The sequence below is a fragment of the Salvelinus namaycush genome, chromosome 26 (assembly GCF_016432855.1).
Source record: "Salvelinus namaycush isolate Seneca chromosome 26, SaNama_1.0, whole genome shotgun sequence".
Classification (NCBI taxonomy): Eukaryota; Metazoa; Chordata; class Actinopteri; order Salmoniformes; family Salmonidae; genus Salvelinus; species Salvelinus namaycush.
This window is the reverse complement of record NC_052332.1, coordinates 41,189,404-41,202,381: the sequence shown is the minus strand read 5'-3', so window position 1 is coordinate 41,202,381 and position 12,978 is coordinate 41,189,404. Positions and strand designations below refer to the sequence as shown.

Sequence of the window (12,978 nt, the reverse complement as noted above, 5' to 3'; positions counted from 1 at the left end):
ATGTCTCACATTGATGACATCTTCACTCATCGGATAGTTCTATAAATCGAACGATTCCCTGAATACTTACACCTTGGTATTTGGATTGACAATGATTTACCGTTTAAAAAAAACATACGACTAAGCTTGTTAAGAAACTAAGATTTAAAAGAAGAAGCAGATCTTGTCTCTCTCGTCAGGAGGAAGCAGATTGCGCAGTCAACCTTTCTACCTGTTCTCAATTATGGTGATACTACATACCCAGGTGCAGCTGCTTCTACTCTTAAACCCCTGGATGCCATTTTTCATAGCACCTTTTGCTTCATCACAGGAAATCAACCAATCAAATGTATTTATAAAGCCCTTCTTACATCAGCTGATGTCACAAAGTGCTGTACAGAAACCCAGCCTAAAACCCTCAAACAGCAAGCAATGCAGGTGTAGAAACACTTTAATTACTTATCATTGTATTCTTTACAAAAAGGTTGACTGCACCTCTGAAGTCACATCATTACAATCTTTTTTTTGTTTACAAAGCCCTGCTCCACAAGCTTCCGACTCACCGGGTTGGTTAACTCTGGTGACGCCTTTGGTGTCTAGAAAGTTAGGTAGATAAGCCTGTCGTTTCTTTGTGCCTTGCGTCTCCAATGCACTTTAAAATTGGAGGAATTGGTGACTAAGGGCATTTCAGACGGTTGTTAGGGGAAACTTTTTACTGAAGAATGTGTCTGTTTTATGTCTGTGTTTTGCTTTCCGTGTATTGTGTATAATAACATGTATTTAAATGTGTGTATGAATGTCTTTATTGTATTGTGATGTGTATTGTGGTGCTTCATAGGGCTAATCTGGAAAAGACACCTTGGTCTCAGCATTGACTCCCTGTCTAAATAAAGACCCCTTGGTCTCAGCATTGACTCCCTGTCTAAATAAAGACCCCTTGGTCTCAGCATTGACTCCCTGTCTAAATGAAGACACCTTGGTCTCAGCATTGACTCCCTGTCTAAATAAAGACCCCTTGGTCTCAGCATTGACTCCCTGTCTAAATGAAGACACCTTGGTCTCAGCATTGACTCCCTGTCTAAATAAAGACCCCTTGGTCTCAGCATTGACTCCCTGTCTAAATGAAGACACCTTGGTCTCAGCATTGACTCCATGTCTAAATAAAGACACCTTGGTCTCAGCATTGACTCCCTGTCTAAATAAAGACACCTTGGTCTCAGCATTGACTCCCTGTCTAAATAAAGACACCTTGGTCTCAGCATTGACTCCCTGTCTAAATAAAAGTTAAATAAAACATTTAAAACAAACAACTTGACAGCGCTTGAAGAATTAAAAAATGTATATCGTACAATCCAGGTGTGCAAAGCTCTTAGAGACTTACCCAGAAAGACTCAGCTGTAATCGCTGCCAAAGGTGATTCTAACATGTATTGACTCAGGGGGTTGAACACTTATCTCATTAAAATATATTAGTGTTGTATTTTTCATAAATCTTTTATTAAAAAAAACATTGGATTTTTCTTCCACTTTGACATTAAAGTATTATGTGTAGATTGTTGACAAAGAAAAATCAATTAAAACAATTTTAATCCCACCTTGGAAAAGAAATTGTTTTATAAATCAAGTTATTATTGTCATCAGCGTGGACGAGAAGACAGAAGACTCACCTGCTGTCTGAGCTGGGTTGATGCCTATACCATCTGTCATGAGCACAGAGAGAAAAGGGATTAGTATAAATAGCAATACATGAATGTTAACACCAAAACATGAATAAATAAAACATGCAAAAGAGTGGTTGAGAGAGGGGGGTCTGATGAGTAAGACTGACACAAATGTTCACATGGTAACGCTGCTGCACTAGGCAACACAAAAACAACAACATTTAACAGTATATGCCACATAGACGGACATCTTTTACAAGGACCTTTTACGTAAGAGAGATTTTACAGATAGAGTGCCGTGAAAAAAACATTTCCCCCCCCTTTCCTGATTTTCTCTACTTTTGTATATTATTGATACTGAACGTTATCAGATCTTCAACCAAAACCACATTTTAGATAAAGGGAACCCGAGTTTACAAAAATCCAATTCCCCTGTGTGAAAAAATTATTGCCCCTTTACACTCAATAACTGGTTGTGTCACCTTTAGCTGTAATGACTGCAACCAAACACTTCCTGTAGTTGTTGATCAGTATCTCACGTTGCTGTGGAGGAATTCTGGCCCACTCTTCAATGCAGAACTGCTTTAACTCAGCGACAATTGTGGGTTTTCAAGCCTGAACTGATCGTTTCAAGTCCTGCCACAACATCTCAATTGGGATTCGGTCTGGACTTTGACTAGGCCAATCCAAAACTTCACATTTGTGTATTTTTTTTACCATTTTCATGTAGACTTGATTGTGTGTTTTAGATCATTGTCTTGCTGCATGACCGAGCTGTGTTTCAGCTTCAGCTCATAGACGGATGGCCTGACATTCTCCTCTAGAATTATCTAATAGAGCAGAATTCATGGTTCGTTCTATTAAGGCAAGTTGTCCAGGTCCTGAGGCAGCAAAGCAACCCCAAACCATCACACTACCACCACCATGCTGACCCCAAACCATCCCACTACCACCACCATGCTTGACCCCAAACCATCACACTACCACCACCATGCTGACCCCAAACCATCACACTACCACCACCATGCTGGACCGTTGGTATGAGGTTCTTAATGTGGAATGCAGTGTTTGGTTTTCGCCAGGCATTATGGGACCCACAGACACAATGTAACAGACTCACCTGTTTCTATTAAGACCTGACACAATGTATCACACTCACCGTTAGTAATGATGGCACTGGTGGCTGCTGGTACTTTGAACTGTGAGAGGAAACAGACACAATGATCATGCTATACACCTGGATCTCAGTAGTCCAGGGGTGTTCAAACCTCTCCTCTGTGACCCCTTCCATGCATTTGATCTATTCCAGTCCTAGCCCACCTGATTCAACTTGTCAACTCATCTTCAACCCCACGACTAAGGTGAATCAGGTGAACTATTTCAGGGCTACAACGAACGTGTGAAATGTCTACGGGTCCCTGTGAAGACCCCGGAAGGACAGCCAGGTGAGAGGGGACTTGGATTTACAGGCTCACAGGGAGAGATAGGAGTTGGGCTCACAGGGAGAGAAAGGAGTTGGGCTCACAGGGAGAGATAGGAGTTGGGCTCACAGGGAGAGAAAGGAGTTGGGCTCACAGGGAGAGAAAGGAGTTGGGCTCACAGGAAGAGAAAGGAGTTGGGCTCACAGGGAGAGATAGGAGTTGGGCTCACAGGGAGAGAAAGGAGTTGGGCTCACAGGGAGAGATAGGAGTTGGGCTCACAGGGAGAGAAAGGAGTTGGGCTCACAGGGAGAGAAAGGAGTTGGGCTCACAGGGAGAGAAAGGAGTTGGGCTCACAGGGAGAGAGAGGAGTTGGGCTCACAGGGAGAGAAAGGAGTTGGGCTCACAGGGAGAGAAAGGAGTTGGGCTCACAGGGAGAGAAAGGAGTTGGGCTCACAGGGAGAGAAAGGAGTTGGGCTCACAGGGAGAGAGAGACATGCACTGCCACAACTGTGTATGTGTATGTATGTGTGTGTGTCAGTAGTTATGTGAGAGTCAGCTGTTTGTTCACCCGCACCTGCCCGACTATATATGATAAAGTAAAAGTCTGAGGCCCACACCCGACTAACCCGTAAATATAGAAAATGTGCTGTACAGTCAGAGATGGTGTAAAGATTGTTTGACAGAACTTTTTAGATTAAGTTTCTGCTTATAATGTCCCACATTTTGTTCGGCTATTTGTTATTTATATATTTATTTATTAGTCAACTTGTCTATAATTAGATACATGCAGCTTCTCTGTCATTATATGTTACCCTAGAAGACTAAATAAATCCTTGCTCACCAGAATAATGTCATAAATCTCTAGGATGAATGCTTCAATCTAGTTGGCATTGGTAAAATGTGCTTCTTTTTCATCTCTGCTTCTCTCACACAGCAAAGATGTTTAGGGACCGGGGGGGAATAAAAAGCAATAACTAAAAAGAATGGGAAAGATTTTCCGTGCAAAATGTTCAAATGAGATCAGATCATTTTTTTGATATGATTTCAGTTCGGCTTGGATGCATATTTTATGTGGTTGAAATACTAATCCGCTTTTATGATGCTGATAAAGATAGGGACCGTCTGTAAAGATAGCACCTTTACAGACGGTCCCTAACCACGCAGTCATTCTCACAAGATGCTGAAATAAATCAGTTCTCCACTCCTGTTCCTGAGTCAAAATGTACATTTGGTGTATCATTTTACTGCAAGAAATGCTTAATAGTATAGAGCAGGAGTTAATAGTACATTGGCTATGTAAGAGGTTATAGATCTACAGTCAGTGTCCAGATAGGCTACGATTACATGTAACGCATCAGAACAGTACAGTGCCCTTGACGTGCCATTTTGAAGTCCCCCGTCATGTGACTGTGGCATTTGTATAGCGCCTCACAATCATTATACATAGAGCCGGCACTGCGATCAACCACTTGTACTACCTCACCAAATCTTACCCAAACATTAGACTACTGTTCTGACCGTTCCCTTGTCTTTATTTTCAACTCTACATTTCACATGGTTTTTTTTCTTACTGAATTAAAAAACTCAGAAATTGTCCTTTTTGCCTCAGTGGATTGACATAAAATGTTCTGCCTAAATTCCCCAAATGATTTGCTGTGAATGTGTTGCCTACAGTTAGGCCTAGAGCTAAAGCAACACCCTATACCAGATACAAATTATGAAAGAAAAACCTCAAATGTAGCCTATAGATATGAATTGCACAAGAATTATACATTGACATATTTTATGCGTTATTTTCCCTTTATTCAACCGAAAACCTGCCCGTCCTGCGGTTATAACCTGCCCGTCCTGCGGTTATAACCTGCCCGTCCTGCGGTTATAACCTGCCCGTCCTGCGGTTATAACCTGCCCGTCCTGCGGTTATAACCTGCCCGTCCTGCGGTTATAACCTGCCCGTCCTGCGGTTATAACCTGCCCGTCCTGCGGTTATAACCTGCCCGTCCTGCGGTTATAACCTGCCCGTCCTGCGGTTATAACCTGCCCGTCCTGCGGTTATAACCTGCCCGTCCTGCGGTTATAACCTGCCCGTCCTGCGGTTATAACCTGCCCGTCCTGCGGGTTACGAGTCAACCAGCGCATCTCTAGTTGTCAGGGAGGCTGCTGAGCTTCGATAGAGAGAGGAAGTGATGGAGGATTATCTTCATGCTCTGTAACTGCAGTAGAGATTAAAGGATTTGTCCTAATAAAATGTAAAAACTGTGAAAACGCTGAAATGTTCCAGTTGTTTAGAGGAATGTCTAATCTCTTCTATTGAGTTCTCCTAACTTGCCACTTCGGGTTTTGTTTTCTAGTGACTGCAACGTTTTGGCAAATAAAACAAGCACGCACCAAGTCCATTGCAAAAAATAATGCTTAAAAATAGCCTATTTATTGATGAAAATACCAGTCGATGTAAATACATTTGACAGGTCATTCATATCGGTCTACGGGTTAATTTACATAATTTAGTGGAAATAAATTGGTGTGTGTATTTTTCGTTAGTTGTTATGATTCTTCTTTATAGAAGTGCAAAGCTTACTGATACAGAGTTTAAGATGAAAATATGTCAAACAGTGTGAGAGCTGCTTCTACAGTTCCTGTTACTGCCGAATAATTGTGCAATAATTCCAAATTAAATTGAGTGTTTAAAACAGTTCTGATGGCCATGATTGATTTTTTTTCTTTACTATTTTTTACTTCTAAACTGGTAATTGCACTTCCCATTCAAGTGCAATGGTAGGCAGGCATCAGTGTGTCACACCGTAGAATGTGAGCTTGCAGCAGTATGCATTTTGAAAACTGTGTGAAACCTGAACATTTCACTTCATATTATGAGGCACGTCTTACCTTGCTTCAAAGTAGCCTAGACAAAAATCTGTTTCTATAAACGTGGAGTCAATTATTTTATAAAGACCTCCATATGCAAATCATAATCAAATTTATTTATAAAGCCCTTCTTACATCAGCTGATATCTCAAAGTACTGTACAGAAACCCAGCCTAAAACCCCCAAACAGCAAGCAATGCAGGTGTAGAAGCACGGTGGCTAGGAAAAACTCCCTAGAAAGGCCAGAACCAAGGAAGAAACCAGGCTATGAGGGATGGCCAGTCCTCTTCTGGCTGTGCCGGGTGGAGATTACAACAGAACATGGCTAAAATGTTCCAATGTTCATAGATGACCAGCAGGGACAAATGCTATTGAAACTGGTAGCCTTTTTCTCTCATGTTCTATTGGTTTTCAAAATCAACTTTCTTTCATTGTCCAGTAGCCAAAGGCACAATCCTAGTCATATTAGCATCCCATGCTAGTTGATGATAATCCTAGTCATATTAGCAACCCATGCTAGTTGATGATAATCCTAGTCATATTAGCATCCCATGCTAGTTGATGATAATCATTGTCATATTAGCATCCCATGCTAGTTGTTGATACTCCTAGTCATATTAGCATCCCATGCTCGTTGTTGATTATCCTAGTCATATTAGCATCCCATGCTCGTTGTTGATTATCCTAGTCATATTAGCATCCCATGCTCGTTGTTGATTATCCTAGTCATATTAGCATCCCATGCTCGTTGTTGATTATCCTAGTCATAATAGCATCCCATGCTCGTTGTTGATTATCCTAGTCATATTAGCAACCCGTGCTAGTTGTTGATAATCCTAGTCATATTAGCATCCCCATGCTCGTTGTTGATTATCCTAGTCATATTAGCAACCCGTGCTAGTTGTTGATTATCCTAGTCATAATAGCATCCCATGCTCGTTGTTGATTATCCTAGTCATATTAGCAACCCGTGCTAGTTGTTGATAATCCTAGTCATATTAGCATCCCCATGCTCGTTGTTGATTATCCTAGTCATATTAGCAACCCGTGCTAGTTGTTGATTATCCTAGTCATATTAGCAACCCGTGCTAGTTGTTGATTATCCTAGTCATATTAGCAACCCGTGCTAGTTGTTGATTATCCTAGTCATATTAGCAACCCGTGCTAGTTGTTGATAATCCTAGTCATATTAGCATCCCATGCTAGTTGATGCATCTTTATATCTCCCCTCTTTCTAAATTTGGAATTAATATGTTCATCTCTGTCACATGAAACAGCTCTCATTTGCAATGTACTTTTAACAACTCTGTTTTCCGGCCAATTGCATTATGGAACAAACATTTGCGCGTAGTCCAGTGCCATGTGCGCATTGCAGTGCTATAATGCGAAGAAATAATCGTTTATAAAATGTTTAAGCTAAGCGTTCTGATCTGTTGCATCAGCTTCATTGCTTTTGAACGTTTTTTTTTTTATGTACTGGTTGAATGAATTTGGGATCTTTCATTCCACAACTGTGCCAGAGTCAGTTTGGAATCGGCAATTTATTTTTCCCGCATAGAACGACACGCAAACAAAACAGAATAGGTAAACTTTCTAGTATGGAGGAAAAGTAGACTGACAAAGTTTAGTGGTTTTGCTGTTCGTTACTCATCTTGTTGGCTGTGGAAAAGTAAACGTTGATAGTTTTTCTAAAAAATCTTCAAAGTGTGTTTGATCGGAATTCGTTAAGGTCTGCACACCGATCGATCTTCGGTTAAGATGAATTACCCTCATCTAGATGTAATTTCTATCATTCTGAGCACCGTGGGAGGACACCCTAATCAGGTTACACACCCAATGCATATGGGTACGGTACATTTCTCAAATGTCTGGTCAATTAAAATGCTTCCGGTCAAATGTCCGGCCCTACATTTTCCTAAAAGGAAACGGTGGTGGCACACACACACACACACACACACAGCACAAAAGTCATCAAGGGAGAAGGGAGGGAAAGCTAATCATTAACGAAAGATTCCGCTATCTATGAGAAACAGCCTGAAGGCAAAAATACTAATAATTGAGATTTCGTTCGCAGGAGAGAAAAAAAACTACTCTGCTGTCTACTGTCAAAATCAGCCTCAGCATTCTAAGAACGTAATTGTCTCTGTGAGGATTCTACTTTGCATAAAGAGTACAAAACATATAGCAGCAAAAACAGCAATCACTCATGTCTGCTTGAATCATGATGAGCCTCATGAGTTTCCTATGGGGTTATAGAGGAACATAACTCAAGAGAATGCCCCTGTTACTGTCACACAGACAGAGAGAGACAGAGGAGATGCCACTAGTCTGAAGTCAGGGAGATAAGGATGGCTAAGCGAACACGTGAGCAGCACAGGCAATCTAAATCAATCACAGATGAGCAGGAGAATGAGGAGAGAAAGAGAAACGCATTATGTAGCTGGGAATGGACAATGGGTTGAAGAGGGAGGGTAGGAAAGATACAAATGAATTACTGCTACTCTCAAAGCATTACCCATCATTCACTCTGTCCATTATTTGGATGATGATTATTGTAATAGGTTGCATTCATAAATCTAAATATTAAAAGGGAAGGGATCCATTGATTCAAGGAACTCTGATCGGTATTCGGCAAGACAAACAATGGTCCTCTCCCAGCTTAATATCTACTATAAATTGTTTATTGACTTAATAGCATGTGGAATGACAGTTCTAGCTACTGAAGCAGGCAGGGTGGGACCAGGCTAAACAGAGAGGAGATGCTCAAGCCTGGTATCTATATTGTATATCCTGTATTGTTGCCATGTCATACATGTAAGAGAGGAGACAGAGGAGAGACTCTAGCCTTATCCTTACTATAGGTGCTTTATCTAATCTTTGATAGTTGCCATGCAACAAAGGAGGACTCTAGCCATCTCGTATACATACTGTAGGCAAAGCCTATGTGCTGTAGCCAACTCTAGTATTATATCATTGCTATGCCATACATGTATGAGGAGACTGAAGAGAGACTCAACCCTCATATCCATACTCTGTGCTTTTGTTCCTCTTTTTTGGGGGGGCTAGATCTTGTAAAGTGGGTTGTGACCCCTTAAAAATGTTTTCACTTGACTTGTTGTATTATAGCCAACTACTAGTATATTTTTGTTGCAATACCCAGTATGAGATGAACTCACCTCCTCTGCTGCAAACTTCAACACGGCTGTAAACGGCGTGCTCTCTGGGACACTGAGTCTGAAACAAGAAATACAGTCCTATTTTATATCACTCCAACTCTCTGCTCCCCATGGAACGACCCCCCCCCCCCTTTCAATATTTCCTTTCCTCTCCCTCGTGTAATCTGTAAGGAAAGGCTTCATAGGCCTATTTGCTGTGGCACTGCAGAGTCCTGTTCTGTGTTGACTCTCAACTATAACGTCAAAATGTCATAAAGTGCAAAAACAGCAGGTCATCAAGATAAGTGGTGACATATGGTAGGCTGGCTGAAAGCCTGGAACACATAGGCTAGCTCGTTAGCAATGTTGTGATTAAACGTTATTTGGAAATGTCTGCAATGTCATTGCAAGAGAGGTTTGTTATTCGCTCACTGTGTGCCCAGATACTAAGCAAATGACAGTGCTAATGGCAACAACGAAAGCATCGTCAAAACTGACTACTGTCATAGTGAATTGGCATGCTAGCTAACTAGCTGGCCAGTGACAGCTGTGTTATGGTTCATGGCAACAACATGCTTCCAAGAGTTAACAGCTAGCCAGCTAGCATCTTGCAATTAGCTAGTACTAGTAGCTAGATAGCTTCAATACTTAGCTAGCTACAGACGAATATAATGAAGATCACAGCTAGCTAAACAAGCTACATGCATGGGTGTGACGGTAAGCATCAGTACTCATTGATGTTTTTAGCTAACGTTAATGTTGATCTGTCACTTACACTTTGTAGGGTAGCCGGGGATCCGACGTCAGAGTGATTTTAAACGTGACTTTAGACCTGATGGAGGAAAAACACAATTATCATCACACTGCTTTTTGCTAAATAATAGTCCTATATTAAATGTGTATTATAGGACAGAATGAGAGTTAAACTTACATTTTCTTGGTGACTGTGGTCTCTACTGCACACCGTTAACGTAGACCCGGAAGTCAGAAGGACTCCGTGGACACGTCATCAGTTTGATATGATTTTAGCAGCCTCGCCGAATGAGTTTAATGTTTTTTTATTGAAATAGTTAAAAAATTGTATTCCATTAATTTATTGTATAGTAAAGTCTAGAAACAAGTAACAAAACAGAAAGAGTTGTGCTATTAAAAGATAGGCGTCTTTGGCAGAGTGCTTGTCAATTTACCGTAACATACGACCACATGCGCACACCTATTTGTACATTTGCAGAACTACAAAGCCCAAGTGACTGATAATGTATTTTTTTGAAGAATCACCTATTAATATACAATTACAATATACAGAAAATGTAGGATAGCGATAACTTTTTCCATGACATTAGACTAGAAGTAAAGTGTGCAGTGATTTGCAGAATGTATGGTGCCTTGCTCTGGTGCATGTATCAAGTAATCTCATGCATTTATAAGGTCAGAATGTACAGTGCATTCAGAAAGTATTCACAACCCCTTAACTTTTTCCACGATTTGTTGTTACAGCCTGCATTTAAAATAGATTAGATTGAGATTTTAGTGCAGATAGTGCAGATAGGTCAGTGCAGATAGTGCAGATAGGTCAGTGCAGATAGTGCAGATAGGTCAGTGCAGATAGTGCAGATAGGTCAGTGCAGATAGTACAGATAGGTCAGTGCAGATAGTGCTGATAGGTCAGTGCAGATAGTGCTGATAGGTCAGTGCAGATAGTGCTGATAGGTCAGTGCAGATAGGTCAGTGCAGATAGTGCTGATCGGTCAGTGCAGATAGTGCTGATAGGTCAGTGCAGATAGTGCTGATAGGTCAGTGCAGATAGTGAAGATAGGTCAGTGCAGATAGGTCAGTGCAGATAGTGCTGATAGGTCAGTGCAGATAGTGCTGATCGGTCAGTGCAGATATTGCTGATAGGTCAGTGCAGATAGGTCAGTGCAGATAGTGCAGATAGGTCAGTGCAGATAGTGCTGATAGGTCAGTGCAGATAGTGCTGATCGGTCAGTGCAGATAGTGCTGATAGGTCAGTGCAGATAGGTCAGTGCAGATAGTGCAGATAGGTCAGTGCAGATAGTGCTGATCGGTCAGTGCAATAGGCAGTAATGCATCCTTCTTCAGCTAAACATGTCAAAGTATGATGGTGCCTAATGGTATAGACGTTTGTAGTGAACTACGTTTGACCAGGGCCCATCAAAAGTAGTGCACTATGTAGGGCAAGGCTCTCCAACCAATGATGTATGTAAACCCTGGATAGCTGATGCTATGTATTGGTCATTGAGAGGCTTTGAAGCCACTGGTCGGCCATGTTGTCACTCCCCAGTAGGAGCAGTCTATAGGAATGAATGGAATTCTACAGTATTTCATTTAAATGCTTCAAGGACAAAATGACATGTATTTACAAAGTTTTTGTTGTTGTAGAGGAGACAGTAACATCAGTACACTTTTTTTTTAAAGACTTTGAGGAAAATGTTTTTGTCAGTCATCTAGGGTTTGGGGGAGTGATGAGTGATGAGCTCTACAGCAGAGTCTCACAACTCAATCGCTGGTTGAGAACTGTTTTCTGCCTCTCCCAGAAGATAGAATTTGTAGATAATTGGCCCTCTTTCTGGGACACCCACAAACAGGACCAAGCCTGGCCTGTTGAGGAGTGACGGACTCCATCCTAGCGTGAGGGGTGCTCTCATCTTATCTACGAACATAGACTGAGCTCTAACTCCCCTAGCTCCACAATGAGATAGGGTACAGGCCAAGCAGCAGGCTGTTAGCCAGCCTGCCAGCTTAGTGGAGTCTGCCACTAGCACAGTCAGTTTAGTCAGCTCAGCTATCCCCATTGAGACCGTGTCTGTGTCTCGGCCTAGGTTGGGTAAAACTAAACATGGCGGTGTTCGCCTTAGCAATCTCACTGGAATAAAGACCTCTTCCATTCCTGCCATTATTGAAAGAGATTGTGATACCTCACATCTCAAAATAGGGCTCCTTAATGTTAGATCCCTCACTTCCATGGCAGTTATAGGCAATTAAATAATCAATCACTGATCATAATCTTGATGTAATTGGCCTGACTGAAACATGGCTTAAGCCTGATGAATTTACTATGTTAAATGAGGCCTTACTTCCTGGTTACACGAGTGACCATATCCCCCGCGCATCCCGCAAAGGTGGAGGTGTTGCTAACATTTACGATAGCAAATTTCAATTTCCAAAACCCCCCGACATTTTCGTCATTTGAACTTCTAGTCATGAAATCTATGCAACCTACTCAATCACTTTTTATAGCTACTGTTTACAGGCCTCCTGGGCCATAAACAGCGTTACTCACTTAGTTCCCTGAATTCCTATCGGACCTTGTAATCATGGCAGATAATATTCTAATTTTTGGTGACTTTAATATTCACATGGAAAAGTCCACAGACCCAGTCCAAAAGGCTTTCGGAGCCATCATCGACTCAGTGGGTTTTGTCCAACATGTCTCTGGACCTACTCACTGCCACAGTCATACTCTGGACCTAGTTTTGTCCCGTGGAATAAATGTTGTGGATCTTAATGTTTTTCCTCATAATCCTGGACTATCGGACCACCATTTTATTACGTTTGCAATCGCAACAAATAATCTGCTCAGACCCAAACCAAGGATCATCAAAAGTTGTGCTATAAATTCTCAGACAACCCAGAGATTCCTAGATGCCCTTCCAGACTCCCTTCACCTACCCAAGGACGTCAGAGTACAAAAATCAGTTTACCACCTAACTGAGGAACTCAATTTAACCTTGCGCAATACCCTAGATGCATTCTCACCCCTAAAAACAAAAAAATGTGTCATAAGAAACTTGTTCCCTGGCATACAGAAAATACCCAAGCTCTGAAGCAAGCTTCCAGAAAATTGGAATGCAAATGGCACTACACCAAACTGGAAGTC

At 41.5% G+C, this 12,978-nt stretch overlaps 1 protein-coding gene across 1 annotated transcript in view; it reads right to left on the bottom strand.

The window, feature by feature from the left end:
- The window catches only part of ufm1 (ubiquitin-fold modifier 1), a 44,018-nt gene extending 33,887 nt beyond the window's left edge, over positions 1–10,131 (bottom strand). The window contains exons 1-5 of the mRNA XM_038965440.1: positions 10,012–10,131; positions 9,856–9,912; positions 9,102–9,159; positions 2,799–2,838; positions 1,646–1,678 (exon numbers count right to left, since the gene is read on the bottom strand). Of these exons, the coding sequence (XP_038821368.1) occupies positions 1,646–1,678; positions 2,799–2,838; positions 9,102–9,159; positions 9,856–9,912; positions 10,012–10,013 (190 nt within the window). The 5' untranslated portion in view covers positions 10,014–10,131. The remainder of the gene's footprint in view (positions 1–1,645; positions 1,679–2,798; positions 2,839–9,101; positions 9,160–9,855; positions 9,913–10,011) is intronic.
- Between the last annotated feature and the right edge of the window lie 2,847 nt (positions 10,132–12,978).